General features: G+C 42.6%; 1 protein-coding gene and 1 long non-coding RNA gene across 9 annotated transcripts; one reads left to right on the top strand and one right to left on the bottom strand.

Annotated features, from left to right (window-relative positions):
- Positions 1-10,603: 10,603 nt before the first annotated feature.
- LOC100193122 (uncharacterized) lies at positions 10,604-22,038 on the top strand. Of its 8 annotated transcripts, none has more exons than XM_035966647.1 (8): positions 10,604-11,006; positions 12,191-12,277; positions 18,926-18,961; positions 19,613-19,866; positions 20,078-20,346; positions 20,446-20,610; positions 20,678-20,797; positions 21,568-22,038. In XM_035966647.1, exons 4-8 carry the CDS (start codon positions 19,644-19,646, stop codon positions 21,784-21,786), a joined length of 996 nt encoding a protein of 331 aa, XP_035822540.1. In that variant the 5' UTR covers positions 10,604-11,006; positions 12,191-12,277; positions 18,926-18,961; positions 19,613-19,643; the 3' UTR covers positions 21,787-22,038. The 8 variants fall into 8 exon arrangements, with proteins under 8 accessions (XP_035822540.1, XP_035822544.1, XP_008676524.1 ...); XM_035966651.1 differs by having other exon boundaries at positions 19,812-19,866; XM_008678302.3 differs by lacking the exon at positions 12,191-12,277.
- Positions 12,512-17,546, bottom strand: LOC109946035 (uncharacterized). The gene is made up of 2 exons (XR_002269143.2): positions 17,470-17,546; positions 12,512-12,556 (listed from the first exon to the last, which is right to left on the bottom strand). It is a non-coding gene; the product is annotated as an uncharacterized lncRNA (long non-coding RNA).
- Positions 22,039-23,361: the final 1,323 nt, after the last annotated feature.

Consider the following 23,361-nt stretch of genomic DNA (forward strand, 5'->3'; position numbering starts at 1 on the left):
ACAGTAAACAATATCTGTCCGGTGTGTGACCGGACAGCCCACAACCAGGGACTCTCGGGCACTGCAGCATCGGACAGTCTGCAACGGTCGGATCCAACGGTTGACTGCTACAGACCTCAACGATCGACTGATGTGGCCAAGGCACCGGACTGTCTGGTGCGCCCGACGACAGAGCAGTCAACTTTCTGTCCAACGACTATAATTGTGGGGGAGGTTATAAATACCCCACCAGCCAGCCATTTGAAGGTGTGGAAGCTCAAACAATATATCAAGACATACTGTAGACATTTCCAAGTGCTCAAACACCCAAGTGCTTAATAGAATCACTCGGTGATTAGCGTAGGTGCTTTGTGAAGTGCTTAAATTAGTTAGATCGCTTATACGCTTGCTCTAGGTGAATCCTAGTTAGTTGAGTGAGTTTAGAAAACCATACAACCCCTCGGCTCTTGCTCGAGCCGTTGTAATTGTACAGAGTGGGGCAAAAGTCTTGCGGGACCGTGACAACCGAGCTTGTGTCACGGCCGCCACCGTGCACCAGAGGAAACAAGATCCGTGATGTTTTGGCCGAAAGCTCGATAGTTGAGACAGTGGGGAGCGTCCAAGAGGAGCCGGAAGCAGAGCATCACTTGCGCGTGGAGAAGGCCCGCGACTTTCTACGGAGTTACTCGACCGTGATGTTTGGCCCTCGCGTGGGCTACCCTTTACGTAGGAGCACCAAGGAGGATTAGCTGGGAATTTACATGTTTTCGGATATCTCGCTAAAAATACCGATGTTATCCACGAGAGTTTGCTTTCTCTACCTGCACTTTACCTTCCACATTTATATTAAGTACTTAAGTTTTAATCTCTCCTTTCTAGTTAGGTTATTTAGGATTGAAACTTAGGCTTTGCGGTAGAGATAACAACACTTAGACAAAACCAAGTTTGCCTATTCTAGATTGTTAATTTGCATATGTTTTGCTTTAGGAATTTAATTGTGACCTAGTTTAGAGAATAGTTTTTAGAAGTCCTAATTCACCCCCTTAGGCGACACTGTTTCCTACAATTTTGTTACAACGATTTCCGTCGGCTCCGAGCATATTCTGATGTGGAACCACTTGGATTGGAAAGCTTATGTCTTTAGCTTTCCAATGGTATCTATAATGTCTAAAATAGAGTCTATATGCGACCTATGCGTCCGTTTTCGTGAGACCCGCTTCTATAGTCCAAACCGGACTCACGAATAATTTGGACTTTAACTCTTAGGACTCTATCATTGATTGGGCCTTGACCATGTAGTCTTTATCAGTGAGTTCATACATGATGTTTTTGTTTGGTTGCTTGTTTAAGATTCATGTAGGTTGTACACAACTATTGTTTGGTAGCCTGCATTAGAACAGAGGCCTCGCAAAATAAGTAAATAAATTTTTAAAATTTATATAACAAATGTGCTCTACTTTTGTTTATAAAATATCAAAAACATAAGTCTGAAATCAGTTCAGCGATCAGATATTTTAATTAAATGATATGATGGAAAAACGAAACAAAACTCGACCTCGATTTGTGTGCTGCTGTATCACCCCCAATCCGCCCATGTACATCCGAGAGTACACGGCTTCCACCCGTATGGTTGAAGTCTAGGCTAGGGATGGCAATTTTACCCGCGGGTTCGGATATCTGTCGGATATCCACCCGTCGGGTTCAGGTACGGGCACAAATTTTGACCCATGGGTATCGCCCGTACCCGACCCGTGATAAAATCGGGTCAGACACGGATTCCAGTTTTTGCCCACGGGTTCCCCGCGGGTATCTGCAATAACTAAAAAAAGGACAAAGGGCAAAGGCCCATCAAACGTCTCTAAGTGACCGAATCCCGGCGAGAAGCGACCTCGCCCATATGTCTAACCCTAAATAACTCCACTCGACCACTCCAGTAATTCAGCTCCACTCTGCGGCTGTGCCTCCGGCCGGCGACTTCTTAGTATCAGTTCCCACTCGATGGTTGATCCCTACCATCCTCACAATCGCTCCTCCATCTAGTCCCGCATCGGGACCTGCACGCGCACGAGCACACGACGGCGGACGGTTGCACCTCCCCCGCTCGGCCGCTCCATAGCTTGGTGCTCTAGCGGGCACTGGCACCTCCGGCTGCGTCCTGCTGCCTGCGCGCGGTAGCCACCTATTGTACCCGCGCTGGCCTGCTCTCTGAGCTGATACTCTGACTCTGCAATCGGCGTGCTCTCTCCAGGTAATTTGTGTGGCTATGAGCCTGTAACTGTGAGTCTGTGACGTTGTGGCCTGTGCGAGTGTGCAATGTGTGGTTGTGCCACTCTGCACGGTAACATGTCTGCAACAAGCAAGCAAGCTGCAAGCAGCATGTGCTGTGTGCGTATGCAGTCAACAGTGCAGTGTGCAAAGCCGGATGTTTTCTTGTCTTATTACATTTATTTTTGGACTAAGTTATATTTTTTGGAATTATGTTACTTTGTGAACTAAATTGATTGTGTTATTGTTACTATTACATGTATAATGTATATGATATGTTTGTCTATAGTTTAAATGCTCTCAGTGGGTGTACATGTAAAACTATCCCCGCGGGTATCCGATACCCGCCTGATACTCGATGGGTACGGGCACGGGTACAAAATTATACCCGCGGGTATAGTCGCGGGCGGGTATGATCAATCCCCACGGATATGGTTGCGGGTGGGTATTTGTCATACTCGATCTGAACCCGACCCGTTGCCATCCCTAGTCTAGGCGAAGACTGTCGGCTACATGTGGTGATGGTGCATGCGTAGGTACACGAACTAAACAACTGTTTTGTGGATGTAGGGGCACGTTTGAATTGGTTCCCTTGGTATCAGGTATATTTGGATGGATGCCAAATATTAATCTGCCAAAGACACAAATCCAGTCCATTAGTAATTTTTTTTGCCAAAGTTAGCTAATTCATGTACAGGCAAAATCATCACCAAACTTTGGCCGGCCAATGGATTGGCACAGCCTTCGACAATATCCAAACGTACCCCTAACCCTAATGGTGCATTTTCTCTAGCAACCAAACCGATGGTATATTGTGCAACCACCTGTTGGATCTTTTATGGGCTTGGCCCATTTATTTAATAAACTCTACGGCTTGTAATGGTGGAGAATACCAATAGTACCATATTGGAATTCCAAGGGTCATTGGCTTGGCTTATATGGTGATAATTATTTCACTTAATTTGAAAAGTCAAGAAACGAACCAGGCCTGCCACACGCACATGCCACCGGCCGGGCTGGGCCGGGCGTGGCGTGACAGGGAGGCAGGTAGGCAGGCAGGCAGACGAGTGTGGTTGTGTTAATTTTTAGCACTCATTAACCGTGGGAGTTTCAACTCCGGGTTAAACCTTTCAGATGCCAGAACTCTTTCAGAATCATAGTCCCGCAGCAAGTGTGGGTGAATCGGCAATTAGGTTTTTGGGGGAGCGTCTACGCGACTGCCCGAACATTCTTCCTGGTGTCTTCATCTCGTACGGATGACAAGAGAAGTTGGACAAGGATCAGGATCCTCGAAGCGCATGGGAGGGTATGATCAATTCAGATCCTTACTGTTTTACGTTCTGCAAATTATATACGTTTCATATGTTCATCTCTGTTGTTTCGTATGTAGCCATAAATTTATCCAAACTGTTTTGCCATATCATATCATGACTGTTTTGATGCATGTTCATGCTATTAATATACCATACCTATTTGTAGTAATTTTATAGTCATGTTGTTTATATTGCTATCTATTTATTTTCAGTTATTCCATTATGCTGCATGTACCATGTTTATATGCTTATTATATTTATATGATTCATACGTTTTATATTCTCATGTTCCATATTGTTATGGATATATTTGACATCATGATGTCTATGATTAATCATATTTTATATGTCATCACCATAATGTTAATTTATGGAATTAAAATGATATGGAAAATGTCTATATTTCTAATAATCCAAAAATCTAATGTTAGGCATTTTTCTGTCAGAGGTTTTGCTGCTGTGTTAAAGCCTGATCCTTTTGATGGTAAAAACTTCTTGATTTGGAAAGCTAAGATGGAATTGTGGCTTACTGCAATGTCTTGTTATCATGCCGCTGAGGGCAAGCCTGTCAACTTACCTCCTGACGATGAGGCTAAGTTTAAGGCTGATGACAACCTCTTTCGAGGAGCAGTGATTAGCGCACTTGATACAAAATTCCAGAAAAGGTATATCATCCTTCCTACAGGGAAAGAGCTGTGGAATGCACTTGTTGGAAAGTTTGGAGTTACTAACGCTGGTAGTGAGTTGTATCTCATGGAGCAGTTGTATGACTACAAGATGGTTGAGAACCGATCTGTAGTGGAACAGGCTCATGAGTTTCAGGCACTAGCTAAGGAACTTGAGCTTTTTCCTTGTTCTTTGCCTGACAAGTTTGTGGCTGGCGGTATAATCACCAAGTTGCCACCTTCTTGGAAGGACTTTGCTACCTCTCTCAAACATAAGAGACAAGAGTTCAATGTGGAAGAGCTCATTGGTACTCTTGATGTTGAGGAAAGAGCTAGAACAAAGGACAATGGAAAAGGTGTTGAGACCTCTGTTGCTAATGTGGTGCAAAAGAGAAACTTCCACAAATTTAACAAGAAGAAAAACCAGAACAAACAAGAGAACACAAATAAACCTGTTCAAACAGCACAGTTTAAAAAGAAGAACAACAACAATAACAAGGGAAAGGGAGAATGCTTTGTTTGTGGCAGTGATCAACATTGGGCTAGAGAGTGCCCTGATCGCAAGTTCACACAGGACAAGAAATCAGCTAATGTTGTAACCATTGAAACTAGAGATGGAACATCTGGGTATGGTAATTCTTTATCATTTGTTCTTTCAGTTTGTAATTCACTTGAGTGGTGGATGGATAGTGGTGCAAACATTCATGTGTGTGCTGATGCCTCTATGTTCACTTCCTACCACGTTGGAAGGTCTGGCGCCTTGTTAATGGGAAATGGGTCACATGCTCATGTTCTTGGTGTTGGTACGATCATTCTAAAGTTTACTTCGGGAAAGACGGTATCATTGAAGAGCGTGCAACATGTGCCCTCTATCAAGAAGAATCTCGTTAGTGCTTCTATGCTATGTCGAGATGGGTACAAAGTTGTTCTTGAGTCAAATAAATGTGTTGTGTCGAAACATGGTACTTTTGTTGGTAAAGGATATGACTGTGAAGGCTTGTTCCGCTTATCACTGCATGATGTGTGTAATAAATGGTGAATTCTGTTAATATTTCTAATGAGTCAGATTTATGGCATTCACGTTTTTGTCATGCAAGCTTTGGCTGTCCTATGCGGTTAGCAAATCTAAATCTAATTCCTAAATTTAACTTGGTCAAAAAGTCTAAGTGCCATGTGTGTGTAGAATCAAAACAACCCCGCAAGCCTCATAAGGCTGCTGAGGCGAGGAATTTGGCACCTCTAGAACTTGTTCATTCTGATATGTGCGAGATGAATGGAATTTTGACAAAAGGTGGTAAAAGATACTTTCTCACTTTTATAGATGACTCCACCATATTTTTCTATGTGTTTCTCTTAAAAACAAAAGATGAAGCATTTAATTATTTGAAGACCTACAAAGCTAAAGTTGAGAACCAACTTGAGAGGAAAATAAAACGGTTAAGGTCCGACCGAGGTGGAGAATATTTCTCTAATGTTTTCGATGAGTTCTGCATGGAACATGGTATTATTCATGAGAGGACACCGCCATTCTCACCACAATCCAGTGGGATTGCTGAAAGGAAAAAACACACTAACAGATTTGGTGAATGCCATGTTGAGTACAACGAGATTATCCAAGGCATGGTGGGGTGAGGTGATTTTGACAGCGTGTCATGTCCTGAACAGAGTTCCAACAAAGAACAAAGAAATCACACCATTTGAGGAATGGGATAAGAGAAGATTAAATCTCTCATATTTGCGCACTTGGGGTTGCTTGGCTAAATTGAATGTGCCAATCAACAAAAAGCGTAAACTTGGGCCTAAAACTGTTGATTGTATATTCCTTGGGTACTCTTTTCATAGCACTGGGTATAGGTTCTTAATTATAAAATCTGATGTGCCTGATATGTATGTTGATACTATCATGGAATCAAGAGACACAACATTTTTTGAGAATGAGTTTCCCATTAAGAATACACCTAGTGATACAAGTCATGAGACTATAATTCCCCATGAGCACGAACTGTCTATTCCTATAGATCATGCTGAGGATCTTCACGTGCACATCCTTGAGGAGGATGACACTATAGTCACTCGAAAGAGCAAGAGACAGAGGGTTGCAAAATCATTTGGTAATGACTTTATAGTGTACCTTGTGGAAGACACACCAACTACCATTAGTGAGGCATATTCCTCTCCTGATGCTGACTTATGGAAGGAAGCAGTAAGGAGTGAGATGGAATCTATTATGTCTAATGGAACTTAGGAGGTCGTTGACCATCCTTATGGTTGTCAACCTATAGGCTGCAAATGGATCTTCAAGAAAAAACTTAGGCCTGATGGTACAATCGAAAGGTACAAGGCAAGACTTGTGGCCAAAGGATATACCCAAAAAGAGGGTGAAGATTTCTTTGATACCTACTCACTAGTTGCTCGATTGACTACAATTCGCACATTAATAGCTGTGGCAGCCTCTTATGGTCTTATCATTCATCAGATGGATGTTAAGACAACTTTCCTAAATGGAGAGTTGGATGAGGAGATCTACATGGATCAGCCAGAAGGGTTCATTGCGGATGGTCAAGAGAACAAGGTGTGCAGGTTGATAAAATCGTTGTATGGCCTAAAACAAGCATCTAAGCAATGGCATGAGAAGTTTGATAATACTCTTACAGCTGTTGGTTTTGCTGTAAATGAATCTGACGCGTGTGTATATTATCTGTATGGTGGGGGTGAGTATGTTATGTTGTGCCTTTATGTTGATGACATCCTGATCTTTGGATCAAATCTCAATGTGATTGAGGAAGTTAAAAATCTTCTATCGAGCAATTTCGAAATGAAAGATTTGGGAGAAGCTGATGTCATTCTAAACATCAAGCTTGTTAGAGAAGGTGATGGTGGGGTAACTTTGTTACAATCTCACTATGTGGAAAAGGTATTGAGTCGCTTTGGTTTTAGTGATTGTGGTCCTGCTCCAACACCTTATGACCCTAGCATGTTATTGAGAAGGATCAGAGAATAGCAAGGGATCAATTGACATACTCCCAGATCATTGGCTCGCTCATGTACCTTGCAAGTGCAACAAGGCCGGACATCTCATATGCTGTCAGTAAGCTGAGTCGGTTTGTGTCAAAACCAGGAGATGATCACTAGCGTGCTCTTGAGAGAGTGTTGTGGTATTTGAAAGATACTATGACATACTGTATTCATTATACTGGAAACCCAAAAGTGCTGGAAGGCTATTGTGATGGCAACTGGATTTCTGATGTTGATGAACTTTATGCCACAAGCGGATATGTGTTCTTGTTTGGAGGTGGCGCTGTTTCTTGGAAGTCTTGCAAGCAGACTATCTTAACAAAGTCTACAATGGAAGCAGAACTCGCAGCATTAGACACTGCTGGGGCTGAGGCCGAGTGGCTTCGTGATTTCCTATTGGATTTACCGGTAGTTGAAAAACTGATACCGACTATTTTCATGAACTGTGACAACCAAATGGTGATTACAAAGGTTAACAGTTCTAGGAATAACATGAAGTCTACAAGTCATGTTAAGAGAAGATTGAAATCTGTCAGAAAGCTGAAAAACTCCGGAGTTATAACGGTGGATTATGTCCACACATCGAATAATCTGGCAGATCAATTCACTAAGGGTCTGCCACGCAATGTGATAGAAAGTGCATCGAGAGAAATGGGTATGAGACCCATGTGAAATCTACTCTAGTGGTAACCTGCTCTATGTGATCGGAGATCCCGTGAAGTAGAGTGGAGAAACAAGCTAGGAGTAGGTTGTGAGGAAAGATCCCTTCCTTAACTCATTTATGATGCACATCTTTCCTAACTGTAAGGCAGGATGATATTTACCTTAATGTATTCCAAGAGTCTTATAAAGGTGAGATGTTGTCCTACAGAACATCTTCTGAGGAATACACCTATATGAGTCAGACTGCTGGTCACGGTCTATGAGACTTGGGTAATCCCTAAATACTCATGAAAGGCACTGAAGTGTGACTTATATGCTTCTAAACAGCGGGAATGCCCTTTTGCAGCCTAGTATCAGCAAAGGATTTGAGCGAATCTCATTTCGCACAAAAACTGTCAATTCAAGACTTAGTCCATTGTTCAGTTGTGAATGAGTGAAACTCTTATTCTAGATGGATGTTCAACTTAACAGTCTCCATCAAAACACTGGTATATCAGAGGATTGTGATTCTGATACTTCATCATTACAAACCCTAGAGTTTGGTGGGGATTGTTGGATCTTTTATGGGTTTGACCTATTTATTCAATAAACTTTATGGTGTGTAATGGTGGAGAATACCAAAAGTACCATATTGGAATTCCAAGGGTCGTTGGCTTGGCTTATATGGTGGGAATTATTCCACTTAATTTGAGAAGTCAATAAACGAACCAGGCCTGCCACACGCGCACGCACCGTTGCTGGCCGGCCGGGCCGGGCATGGCGAGGCAGGCAGGCTGGCGGCGAGCGGGCGTGGCGTGGTTGTGTTAATTTTTAGCACTCATTAACCGGGGGAGTTTCAACTCCGGGTTAAACCTTCAGATGCCCGTCTCTTGATCTGCCGCTTGCGAGACCCTTCTCCTTCAGCTTCCCTTCCACGATAAGGATAAAAGGGGGAGAACTCCTGTCGCTTGGCACAAGAATAGAACTCTTTGAAAATCATAGTCCAGCAGCAAGTGTGGGTATTTCCATCTCGTAACTCTGCGCGCACAGAGGAGCGAGAGGGCAGGTGCCTCCGAAGCCCTTGCCGATCGAGACCTTGCACAGGGAATCGACAATTAGGTTTTTGGGGAGCGTCTATGCGACTGCCCGAACATTCTTCCTGGTGTCTCCATCTCGTACGGATGACAAGAGAAATTAGACAAGGATTAGGATACTCGGAGCGCATGAGAGGGGATGATCAATTTAGATCCTTACTGTTTTACGTTCTGCAAATTATATATGTTTCATATGTTTATCTCTGTTGTTTCGTATGTAGCCATGAATTTATCCAAACTGTTTTGCCATATCATATCATGACTGTTCTGATGCCTGTTCATGCTATTAATATACCATACCTGTTTGTAGTAATTTTACGGTCACACTATTTATATTGCTATCTATTTATTTTCAGTTGTTCCATCATGCTGCATGTACCATATTTGTATGTTTATTATATTTATATGATTCATACGTTTTATATTCTCATGTTCTATATTGTTATGGATATATTTGACATCATGATGTCTATGATTAATCATATTTTATATGTTATCACCATAATGTTAATTTATGGAATTAAAATAATATAAAAAATGCCTATATTTCTAACACCACCTTCTCTCATCATTTTGCACATGGCATCCGTCACTCCATCCTCTCGATTGTTACCGTGCTCCATCTGCCACCACCGTCTCAACCGCCACCTTCAATCTCTTAGCCAATCTCCACCACATCTTTTATCACATCCATATTTCAAACTCCTCTTTGCAAATAGTTCTATCTATAGTGTATTTTTCACGATCATATACATGGAGACAATGTTATAGAGATGGCAATAGGAAATTTACTGTCGGGGAATAGCTCCACATCCCTGTCTCCGTGACAAAAAATTTCTCCATAGAGATCTCCACGAACGTTTGAAGAGGACATTTCCTCCACATCCCCGTTCCAGTGGGATAAGTCCACGATGGGGATTCTCGTCTCCACTTAAATTATAGTTCGTACATATATATTTTTGTTATTAATACAGAACATTATCACTTATATACATTGTCAGATGTTAAAACAAACATATTTGTATAATGAGTGATCTCTTAAAAAAATAATTATTTTATTTTTAACTATTATATAAAACTATCGATACATACAAGTTTAACTGATCCTACAGAAAATATGGATATGAAATGCTTCTGTCTCTGTCCTTACTTAACAATCGGTGATGAAATTTTCTTCATTTACATCTAAATGGGAATCCATATCACAGCCTAGGATAGAAGAATTTCCTACAGCAAATCTCTAAGACTGTCTCCAACAACGTCCTCTATATCCGTCCTTTACAGTTTTCTCTAAAAGATTCCATCTCCTATATCTACTTTCTCTCCAACAACGTCCTCTAAATCACGTCCTCTATATATAAATACATATATTAAAGACATTTTTAATTTTTAAATTTTTGTACATACGTATTTGTCATACTCTCAAATGTATTGTACATATTTTAGTTTTATTAAACCGATTGTTTAAAGTATTCAAATAGATAGAGAACCGTTTAGAGAAACTCTACATATAGAGTATCCAGCAGCGTTCTCTAAATTTAGAGAACCGTTTAGAGTATGTTGCTGGAGCGAATAGAGGACGTCCTCGTCCTCGAACACCACTACACCAGGAAAACATCCGTGAGCCAATCTGCTAGTCCCCGAAAAACAAGAACCATCGTACGGGTGACGTGGCCAACACTTCCGTTTTTGTTCCGGCCAGGCGGCTCGTGTCCCCGCAGTCGGCAGGAGCGCGGACGCAGATCCGACGGCCTAGGGGCACTCCGGGGAGGCCACGCAACGCGCGCGGCGGCAGGCAAGAACTCCGAAGTCGGCACGGCCGCACGGCCGCTACGATACGGCGCCCTCACAATTGGGCCGTTATAAAACGTCACAGGAGGAGGAGATAGGCACACGGCGTGCCGCGGTGGGCGACCTTTTTTGCACCGGGAGATAAATCGACAGCACCCTGACCTCAAGTCCTCAACCCGCAGGCCGCAGCTGCTCCCGCCCGCCGCGCAAGCGGCCAAGCGCCGCCGGTTCTTCTCGAGCAAGTAATTAATCCTCTATCCTTTTCTTCCTCCTCTGTCTAATCTGCGTAGCCCATCATGAATTTTTGGAGCTTTCGATAGAAATTCCGCCGGTGCGTATGGTGGATTCTATTGTTATTGATCTAATGACGAGTAGTGCGCCAATTTTGGGGTTTTTTTTGTTCGGGCTACTGTGGATTTATTCTCCAGTCACTTATTTGATGGCGAGATGTTAGATCAAGTTCGGATGTGTATCGGGTGTTCTTTTCTTTGTTGTGAAGTATGCCCCTCCTCGTTATTTCCACCAGCAATCGAGGTCAGCTCTGGTGTTGTGGCGATGTTGTTGATCGAGTTTTGGGGCAATATATCGGCTGTCGATTGAGTTTTTGGGCAATATATCAGCATGTTGATTGTTGAATATAACTCGTTTATATGCGCTCTACTCTGGTCGATGCTTTTGTCGTCTGTGGGACATACATGCCATTTTTTTTGTTTAACCTTTTCTAGCTGATTAGCAGCCATCTGAGAACGTGAGAAGATAGGTGAAATTAATCTTGGAGTTCTGAATCCATCCTATCTTGTAGCTTCACATTTGCACATTGACTCCTGGTACCATCCTATTGGTAACAACGTCCTTTATATTCATCTTTTATATCCATGTAGGTTCTCTATAAAAGATTCTTTTCTTATATCTCGTTCCTTTTCAACACCGTTATCAATTTTATATATAAATACCCATATTAAAGACATATTTTATTTTAAATTTTTATGCGTACATATTTGTTATTATTCTCAAATGTTTTATACATATCTTAGTTTTGTTTAATATGATAGAGGAGAGTAGAAAGAATCCATATATGCAGAGGAAAGAGGAACATCCTCTATATTTAGGGAACCCTGCTGGAGGGGATAGAGGAGAGAATTACCTAAATTTGGAGGAGAGGAGCCTTCATAGGCTCTTATTGGAGGCAGCCTAAAGGGTCATCTACCCCTCTATATTTAGAGAAGATTTCGTCCTCTATATGCTCTAACGGTATTCTTTGCAACGTTTTCTAAATATAGAGGACGCTTCTCCATCCTCTCTATATAAGGTCTCACCTTTCCTCTATCTATTTTTATATTTTAGAAAACGGATTAAGCAAAACTAAAATATGTATAAGATATTTAAAGATATGATAAATACGTATGGTATGATCTCTACTCCTTAGGTTGCATGAGTGGTGGGGGTAGAGCGCAGGCTGGAAGAACGGGGGCGAGAGGACGCCGTGCTGTCGCACGGCTGGGCACAATGAGAGGCAAGTAAATAATCTCTTCTTTAGATTAATTTCTCGCTGACCATCCTGGTTACAGAGATAGGACTTATATAGTCCTTGATTGAAACAAACTCCCCCTAACAACTCCTTATTTCTAGGACTTATCTAATCTGTAACAAACTCCATATCCTAACAAACTCCCTCTAACAACTCCTTACTTCTAGGACATACCTAATCTGTTTGCAACAGAAATTGCTAATAACTCTCTATGTTTTATCTGCGCCGTCCCTTACAATGGGCTGGCCAGTCGGCCTTTTAGACCTCCGGCTGTACACATTGCCGGTCATAACATCTCTCCCTCCCTCGACGAACAGCTTGTCCTCGAGCTGAAATTGAGGGTATGAAGCTGTGAACTGCTGCAGGGGCTCCCATGTTGCATCTTCTGGCTTTGCTTCACTCCACTGCATTAGCACGTGCCATTGTCCTCTCTTCAATCGGGCTCTGATAATCTTCTCTGGAGATGGCAGCAGTCGACCGTTTTCCATCGGTGGCATGGCTGGTGGCAGTAAGGGGGGACTGCCCCGAAATGGCTTGAGTCCCACATGGAAGACGACGTGAATGCGTGTCCCTTTTGGCAGCTCCAATCTGTACGCCACAGTGGCCACCCTTTCAATCACACGGAATGGTCCTGCATACGTGGTCCCAGCTTCCCTTTAGGGTGGTCGACTAGTGACTGGGCATTTCGATGTAGGAGACGGAGCCAAACCCAATCATCAATGCTGAACTCGAGCTCACGGTGTCGCCCATCATTAAACCTGCGTGCTTGTTCTTGAGCTTGTAGTAGCCTGTCTCTGACCTCCCCAAGGAACAGGCCACGTTCCTGGAGCATCTGGTCCACAATTTGAGTTTCAGTAGTCCTAGGTTGATATGGAACAAGTGGTGGAGGATCTCTTCCATAAACTACACGAAATGGAGTTGTTTTCAGTGCTGAGTGGTATGATGTATTGTAGCAATACTCAGCCCAGGCTAGCCAGTCCACCCAAGCCCTAGGTCGATCCCCCGTGATGCATCTCAAATACATGGCAATGGTTTTGTTGACTACTTCAGACTGACCATCTGTTTGGGGATGAAATGCTGTACTCATCTTCAATTTCACCCCTGCAAGTTTGAAGAGATCTTTCCAAACGTTTCCTGTAAACACCGGATCCCGATCACTGACTATGGAACTTGGGAAGCCGTGTAGTCTTACTATGCCCTCAAAGAAGGCTCGAGCTACTGTGGCTGCGGTGTATGGGTGATTCATGGCAATGAAGTGTGCATATTTAGAAAACCGATCAACCACTGTCAATATTACCGATTTTTCATGGACCTTTGGCAGACCCTCAATGAAGTCCATTGCAATATCTGCCCATACTTGTCGTGGTACTTCTAAAGGCTGAAGCAGGCCTGCTGGTTGAAGAGCCTCGGTTTTATTCTTTTGGCAGATGACACAGGAGCGCACCCAATCCTTTACTAGTGCCCTGTCTTTGTGCATGAAGAAGTCTGATCTGAGCTTATGTAGTGTCTTTTGTACTCCACCGTGTCCTGCAGAATGTGCGGCCTCTAGTATTGCTGGAATGAGTGTGGAGGAGCCTGGTACAAACACCCGGTTGCCATGCATTACTAGTCCCTCCTGTGTATGCCATGGATCCCCTAAGCTTCCTTCTTTGATCTGTGCACTGAGCTGCTGCCCTTCCTCACTGTGTGCACATTCTTCTTCTAGATCTTTGTACAGTTGGAAAGTGGGTGCTGTCAGAGCATAAACTGATTCATTGGTTGTATCACGGCGCGATAATGCATCCGCCACTGTGTTAAGTCTTCCTGCTCTATATTCTACCTTGAAGTCAAATCCAAACAGTTTACTAATCCATTGATGTTGTGGTACTGTTGACAATCGTTGGTCCAACATATATTTGAGGCTAAAATGGTCAGTACACACCACAAACTATCTACCCCATAAGTACGGACGCCAATGGCGTACTGCTTGTACCAATCCAATGAGCTCTCTTTCATAGGTTGCTAGCTTTATATGGCGTGCTGCAAAGGGCCGGCTGAAGAAGGCTATAGGTCCCTGGTCTTGGTGTAGGACAGCACCAAATCCCGACCCTGACGCGTCGCAGTCCACTATGAATGGACACTCGAAATCTGGGAGCTGCAGTACTGGCGCTGAGGAGAGTGCCTGTTTGAGTGTTTGGAATGCTGAGTCTGCGTCGGTTGACCACTTGAAGCCTTCTTTCTTGAGGAGCTTTGTTAATGGAGCAGCGATTACTCCAAAATCCTTGATGAATTTCCGGTAATAGCCTGCTAGTCCCAAAAATCCTCGCAGACCTCGTGGTGATTTTGGGATTGGCCATGATGTTACTGCCTCAATCTTGCTACTGTCCATGGCCACCCCTTTGGCTGATATTATGTGTCCCAAATAAGCAACAGATGTAGCCCCGAAGTTACACTTGGACTCTTTGACAAAGAGCTTGTTGGTGTGTAGCGTTTCTAGGACTGCCTTGACATGTATTAGGTGTTCTGTCCATGTTGCACTGTATATGAGAATGTCATCAAAGAATACGAGGACAAAACGACGGAGAAACCCTCCCAGTACTTCATTCATTAAAGCCTAAAATGTTGCTGGGGCATTTGAGAGGCCAAATGGCATAACCAAAAACTCAAAGTGCCCATGGTGCGTCCGGAAGGCAGTTTTGTGGACATCATCTGGGTGAACCCGAACCTGATGATAACCAGAACGGAGGTCCAACTTAGTGAAAATTTTTGCCCCTCGAAGCTCATCGAGTAGTTCATCGACCACTGGTATAGGGAATTTATCCTTGACTGTTTTCTCATTGAGTGCCTTGTAGTCAATGCAGAAACGCCATGAATTATCTGGTTTCTTCATTAGAAGGACAAGTGCTGAAAAAGCTGAGGTGCTATATCTGATAATGCCTTGCTCTAACATGGTCATGCACTGTGCCTCAAGCTCATCCTTTTGAAGCTGTGGGTACCTATATGGCCGAACTGCTACTGGTACTGTTCCTGGCAGAAGATGGATCCTGTGATCACACCTTCTAGCTGGGGGAAGGCCACTAGGTGTTGTAAACACTTCCTGGAACTGTTGTAGCAAGCGGTCCATCATAGGTTTTGAATCTTCACTTGCTGCATTGACTGTTCGAACTGTCGGGTGCATGTGAATGTCATCTCGTGAGGAGCCCATGCCTTTCCATAGAATCCGCTTGCCTCGTCTCCAGAAGGCAAGACACAAGTCTTCCAGATCCCAAAGGGTTGGCCCCAGGGTGCGCAGAAACTGGACTCCGAGGATAATATCGAAGGAGTCCAGTGGAATGGCATATGCTTCCATTAGGAAGTCCTCGAGGCCGATAGTCATGCTAATGCTGTTTGGGAACCTGCAGCAGGAGACCTTGTCACCGTTTGCCACCGTAGCATGGAGACCTTGGCTGGGATTGTACTCCAGTTTAAGAGTGCTTGCAGTGCCTAAGTTGATAAAGTTGTGAGTAGAACCCGTGTCCAGTAGTGCTGTGAGAGCATGTCCTCTGATAGATACCTCCAGCTGCATTGTGCCCTCAGATTGAATACCAGTCAAAGCATGCAGTGATATCACTGGTTCTGGTTCCTCAAGATCGGTCTCCATGGCTTCCCCCTCAAAATCAGTGACCTCTAGATAGAACAGTTAAGGGCATCGGTGTCCTTTGACATACTACTCGCCACAATTGTAACAGAGCCCCTGACGTCGACGCTCGACCATCTCAGCCGGTGTCAGCTTCTTGAATGGTCATTGCGGCGCTGTACTAACTGCTGTTGGAATTTGTGGCTGTAGTGCCGGGACAGGTACTGATGGGCGCTGGGGCTGTCGCAGAGCCTTGCTAGGTGTTGCTGTTGGATGGATGTCCAGGGCCTGGGATCTCCTTTCATATGCTCGCGCTAAGCTCAGCGCTTGATTAAGGTCTCGTGGCGCCATAAGCTCCACATCGATCTTGATTCGATCCGGTAGTCCTGCAGTGAATAGTTGCACCTGCTGCTCCTGGGAGAGAGGTGCTGTTTGGGCTAGCAGATCCCAAAATCTTTCCTGATAATCATCCACTGTCGTGCGAAAGGGTAATCGTGCCAGTTCACCCAATGGATTGCTGCGAAGTGGCGGTCCAAACCTTTGCTGGCACAGCTGTTTGAAATGAGACCATGATAATGGTGGTGCATCACGCTGGAGCTGTCCATACCAGGTTCGGGCGACCCCTGTCATGTGATATGAGGCCAGCCAGACCTTCTCTTATATCGTGCGTTGGCCGTCGAAGAACTGGTCACACCGGTTTAACCACTGGATGGGGTCCTCGCCATCAAACGTGGCAAATTCTAGTCGGTGGAAACGGGGAACGCCGACCATGGATGGTGGGAATGGGTTGCTAGGCATGTGCTGTGGAATGTTTGGCATTTGTGGCAGAGGTGATGGCGAGTGCGGCAAGGGCAGTAGGTGGATTGGCAGGGGTGTGGTGGTGGTTGTGTATGCGGCGGCGGAGGTGTGGATGGGCTGCGGGGGTAAGGATCCCTCAGGGACTAGTGTGGTTGGCGGCAGGCCGCCGTACCCTGGCATGCCGTAGGGGCAGCCAGATGGAGGTGTATCAGCTGAGGTTCCTGGATTTTTTTCCATGGCCGTGACGCGAGATGAGATGGAGGACATATGGGAGTTGAACTCCCCCAGCTGGCGCTGCATGTCAGCGAGCATCGTGGTGATCGACTCCAACGATGGCGACACCGTGGCGGAGGCCAAACTATCGCCGGTGTTGGACCCTGGCATCTCCGATACCAGGTTGGTATGATCTCTACTCCTTAGGTTGTATGAGTGGTAGGGGTAGAGCGCAGGCTGGAAGAACGGGGGCGAGAGGACGCCGTGCTGTCGCACGGTTGGGCACAATGAGAGGCAAGGAAATAATCTCTTCTTTAGATTAATTTCTCGCTGACCATCCTGGTTACAGAGATAGGACTTATATAGTCCCTGATTGAAACAAACTCTCCCTAACAACTCCTTATTTCTAGGACTTATCTAATCTGTAACAAACTCCATATCCTAACAAACTCCCTCTAACAACTCCTTACTTCTAGGACTTATCTAATCTGTTTGCAACAGAAATTGCTAATAACTCTATATTTTATCTGCGCCGTCCCTTACAATGGGCTGGCCAGTCGGCCTTTTAGACCTCCGACTGTACACATTGCCAGTCATAACAACGTATGTGCAAAAATCTTGAGCAAAATATGTCTCTAATAACAACATTTATGTATAAAGGACGGGATATAGATGACGCTGTTGGAGAGGAATGGGATATAAAGAAGGAAATCTTATGAAGGATTATGTAAAGGAGGGATATAGAGGACAATCTAATTTTTTGCCATCTTTACGGGGCAGATGACACCCAAAAATACCATGTCGGTGACTCAGCTGTCAGTGATTGGTAATTTAGTGCCATCCGTAAAGATGGCAAAAATTAAATGTCTCAGGTATAGATGATATGGTTGGAGATAGTCTTAACACAATGACTCCTAGAACGGAAGGGCTTACCTACAATCCAATTCAAGAATCTTTCTTACTGCCCTTTTCACTATTTCCATGTGCATTTGGTGCCCTGCTTTGCTGTGGCAGTACTGTAGTAGATTGGGTTTTGCACAATATATAGGCATCTGGATTATTGATTCTGGGAATTTGTTTAGGCATCATAGATGCGTTTAGGGTAAAGGTAGTCAAAATTGAGTTGATGATGCACTCCACTATGCTGATCAGCTTTGCTTGTGCACTGGTAGTACATAATCGATTCTTTGCAATGCTATATCCGCAAAGGATTTTCTTGCTGATATAAGCAGCTCTCTGAAAATGGAGGGAGAGAACAACATGAAATTAGTCCAGGAGTTACAATTCTATCTTGTATAGTTTCACATTTAATTGCTCTTGATTTCATGGCTAAACTCTCGATACCTTTTCTTTCTTTCTTCTCTATCTTTTTCATTTCTTTTTCTATCTATGTTTCCCTCTGTATTTTTTTAAGATAAAATAAAAGCGCGCTGTAGGGGTTTACCCTACAGCCTTTCTCCCTCAAAAAAACATTTAATTGCTCTTTTTGCTGGAACAGTTTTTTCTTCTTCCCTACAAGCATCTTCTTTGTTTTGAAACATCTGATCTAACTCCTTACTAAACATGGTCTGATGGTCGGTGGTTCACAGTCAATATCAGTCGATAGGTCTAATCTGGTAAAGGCTGTATGTTTTGGTTCAGATTGGGATGGTTTCAGTTTCTGATTGGGATAGGTGTGCCATACTGATGTTTTTCCTTTTCTTATTGATATATTATACGAAGTTGCATTTTAGGGTAACTTGTTCTAACCTTCTGATAGATACTTTGGCGATATCCTGTGCCGTTGCATATAATATTCTTTAGTGACCATACATGATTAAAATATGTAGATTTGAATTGTTGGTATTCATAGGCAGTATGACCATTCCACTTTTTCTTGCACTTTTAACTTGTAAGTAGTCATCAGTTAGATCTGCTTTCTGACATGCTATGGTTTTTATTTAAATATTACCAGTTAACAATCTTAAATAGAGGTAAAGAGATTAATCTTGGATTTTGTGTCTTATTTTTTATTTTCTGTTGCACAGGAGTACATGACTTTTGAGCTAAGTGTTTTTCGTGAGGTAACATGATTTTTTTCATAGCAATTCAATTGAACCTTTCCATTCAGAAAGATAATATAATTCGACCTAAAAAACTCGGTCGATAGAGGAAAGATCGTCCCACGGTATTATATTAATAAGAAGCTCATTCGGAGCCCCGATCGAGAAAGGTCACGAAAGTTGGGCCTCCGTGCAGCATAAGGGTCCGCCCCCCTATAGACCAAATCTTTACTCGTGCTGAGCCCTCCAAACATACATACAAGGATCCCCTATAGGCCAGTTCATCTCGTGTGTACACAACCAGAGGAACCAACGAGTGACCTTTTTAACTCCAGCCTGAAATTCGCTCCCACTGGGATTCGAAATCGGCCTGAGGAGTGCTACTCAGACCACCTAATCAACTCAAGCTAGAGGCCTTTCGCAATATAATCCAACCTTTCTCTAATTTAAACTTAAAACAATGAATTTGGCCATTGGCTATTAATTTCAGAAAGTTTTATTGAAAAACATCTATGCAGTTTAAACCTTGACTACTTGATAACTAGATATGACCCGTAGGGGCTTTTCTTTCATCAGTTCATTTGCCAGTTTTGTTACATATCCTGAATGTGGTCGGTCATATAATATAATTGTTACCTTGGTGAAGTCCTAATGTCTTGATTACCTAAACAGTTCTCATAAATCATTGTCCTCATAACTTGTAATGGGTGGAAGCCAGTATGATGATGACTGGGTGTTGCCCAGTGCCGATATCACTCTTGTTCTGGTTGGGAAACTTGGCTATGGCAAGAGTGCAACTGGAAATAGCATCCTTGGACGGGAAGCATTTGTATCAGAATATTCACATGCCAGTGTTACTAATACTTGTCAGTTGGGAAGCACTACCCTGAAGGACGGCCGCACCATCAATGTTATTGATACACCAGGTAAGACTTCAATTTTTAATGTTACTTCTATCTGTTCAATCCGTGGGTCTTTTTGGTGTTATAATTTTATGAGTAGATTTAAAAGACTAGAATGCTTAGAAAAACGCTCCTGTTGATAGTCCCTGATTTCACAGCACAGCCACCGGTTCCTTTCTCACGATGTTGTTGAAGCTTGTTATTTTGGCTAATTACTAACTTCGACTTCCTATAGGGTTATTTGATATGAGCATTACATCGGACGAGGCTGGTAAAGAGATTGTTAAATGCATGAACATGGCTAAAGATGGGATACATGCAGTTCTGATGGTTTTTTCTGCCACATCTCGGTTTTCTCGAGAGGACGCAAGTACAGTTGAGACCATTAAAGTCTTCTTTGGTGAAAGGATTGTCGACCACATGATTTTAGTCTTCACTTATGGAGATTTAGTTGGTGAATCTAAGTTGAAGAAAATGTTAAATAATGCGCCAGAGTATTTGCAGGTTATTTTACTGCCATAATACATTGACTTCTGCCTCCCTTACATCACTTAGTCATATGGCCTTTAATCAAGTTAATATATATGGTTATTTTGAATATAGAATGTTGTTGAGCTATGCCAAAACAGAGTGGTTGTCTTCGATAACGTGACTGAAGACCGAAGGCTCCAAGCGCAGCAACTTGACAAATTGCTCGATGTAGTGGATTCAGTTTGTGCAAAAAATGGAGGAAAACCATTTTCAGATCAAATGTTCACTAGCATCAAGGTAAACGATAAATTTGTTGACATTCAAGTTTTGAATTTTAGTTCTTATTTGTCCAATCCTTGTGTAGGAGGTGCATGATAGAGAAAAAGAGGTGCATACCTCGGGATATTCAGATGAGCAGATATCTGAATTGAAAAAGGAGATTCATAGAACTAGGGATGAACAGCTTGCGCACATAACCAACATGGTAAGAACTTATCCTGTTCAAGGACACATTAGGAATTTTAGGATCTATATAGAATGAATGTGTTGCAAAGCAACACCTTTTTCGTTGTATTCAATCATGATATGGGGATGCTATTTTACTAGGATTATGTTAAATACTCAAATGCATCTGTGACATCTAAGATATCGGAACATGTGTAAATTTCTAGGACCACAGGATCTGTTTGGGCAAGGGTTGGCTGTCAAACATTCTTCAGCACAATATTTTATTGAACTATCATGAAACTTGTTTTGCTGAAAGACTGGAAAGTGGAAACTATCGCTTAATCTATAAGCCCCTTTTCATAATAAGAATATATAGAATTTTGTGACACTAACGGGGTGTTTGGTTTAAAAAATGAGCTAGTTCATCATCTTCTTACTCCTTACTTTTTTTTGTTTGATTTGTGAAATGGAATGAGTTGATCCATCACCACCCTAATCCTCATAGTTAGTTAGTACTAATACGAGGAATGTGATTATCCCACCAAATTTGAGAAATGGATCCATGATGCACCACCTCATTTTGGATGGAGTGATTACTCAAACCAAACATCCCCTACGATGTAGCTCATTCCTCAAACCAAACACCCTATTAAAAACCAGTACTATTTAGCATGTCAAATTATCGATGGCGATTGGCTCTCCGTTTGTTTATGGGAAACCATGACAAATGGATGTTGGTTATGTTTTGTTGTTACAAGTTGACTTATCTAAAAGTTACATTGAGTTGGGCATATTCATATATTATAGGTCGAGGAAAAGTTAAACTGCACTGTGGAGAAGTTGCAACAGCAGCTCATGGAAGAACAGAACGCAAGGCTGGAAGCTGAGAAGGTGGCGTACGAAGCTAGGCTGAAATCAGAAGCGGAGATCCAGAAGCTCAAGGAGAGCCTCAAGAAAGCTCAAATGGAAAATGATGAGTTCCGGAGGATGGCGCAGAGCCAGGGCAGTAAATGTGCTATCCTATAGGCATTAGTACTTGCTAGAAATTGGTGGAGCTATCGTGCTGACGCGTCTCTTGTACGTAGTACTTTCTCTGTTCCAAAAATATATAGTTCAATACACCTTAGTAGAGATGACTACGAGAGTATCCAAACAAGACCTCGTCGGACATGTTAGCCTGAAGCTTGCTTATGGACATATTGGATATAGTTTTTGGGTGAGAACTTTTGAACAACTTCCTTGTTTTTTTCTCTCATGTTCTAATGCATCTTTTCTCTAGCTGTATGCGCACAACATTGGAGTTGTTCCCCACCAAATAGAAGCATTAGGGATCATCCGACAAAGAAAACGAGTATCCTCTTTCTCACTAGAATTATCATGACGAACAGCAAAAGGATGAATAACACCGTCTTCGTCTTCATTGCTGAGTTCTTTTTGACCTGTTGATGTGCATGGCAGTGAGCTCCCTCATGATCAGCACCTTCTTCGCTATGTGCTTTGTGGCTAGAGGCTTCAAGATGCTTTTGGTATTCTTGAATTTGACGAAGCTGTTCTCCAAGCCTTTTTAAAAGGTCGCTATGTCTAAAAGGGGTTGAACCCAGTTTTTAAAATTTCCTGTAATAATTAAATTATAATCACAGACTAAACTTTACTTGAGTGAGTGTCTAATGTATAAATAAAAATATTGCATAACAATTTGAACTGCATACATACCGAAATATCAAATCAGTAAGACAAAAAGTATATAGAGCACATCAAACTATATCACATCATAAGGCCAAATATGTCAACATCAACCTATATCAAAGCATATCATACATATCAAAAGACATAAAACCAAATGTATTGAGCATTAAAGGATCATAAAGAAGATAAGTCTCAGGGCACATATATTATAGAACATAAAGGTGGGTATCGAAGCACATAGCAAGTATCAAAGCACATAAAGTCATAAAGCCAAATGTATCAAACTCATAGTACTCCCCATTGAAAGGACTATGTACGCCTAAGAGGGGAGCTGAATTAGAACTTATTTTTCTCTCGCTAATCTAGGCCACAAAAAATCTCCTAAATAAAACATATGCAAATAACTAAACAATAATGTGCAATCTAGGTTTTGTCTAAGTGTTGCTACCTGTTGGGCATTTGTTCTCAAATACTGTAAGTCAAGAACAAGACAACACAATTGTTAATTGTAAGAGACCTTCGTCCTCCGAAGCATTATTCCTCCATGGGTATAATGCTCATCAGACGAAGGCCTAGAAGGGCGTACCTTCGTCATCTTAGTAATTGAATACGAATGCAAAGAAATAAACATATTGAAGGCCTCTTAATAATTCACTAGTAGGGTGCTCGTGCGTTGCTACGGCAGTTTAAAAATTATACAAAACAGTGATGCAATATAATTACAATCTTTGATTGATGATTTTGTATCTAACAAACACCACCATCATTAGAAAGGACATTTCGATGAACAGACCAAAATCCACCTTTAGCTAAGAAATTTACTTGTGAGAAACCCCTAGTTGCAAATTCCAATTCAGCATAACTAAAGCAATAACTAAAGTAGTGAGGAGGCTTTCAGACATTCAGCTTGAAAAA

This window comes from Zea mays, chromosome 4 (genome assembly GCF_902167145.1).
Source record: "Zea mays cultivar B73 chromosome 4, Zm-B73-REFERENCE-NAM-5.0, whole genome shotgun sequence".
Taxonomy (NCBI): domain Eukaryota; kingdom Viridiplantae; phylum Streptophyta; class Magnoliopsida; order Poales; family Poaceae; genus Zea; species Zea mays.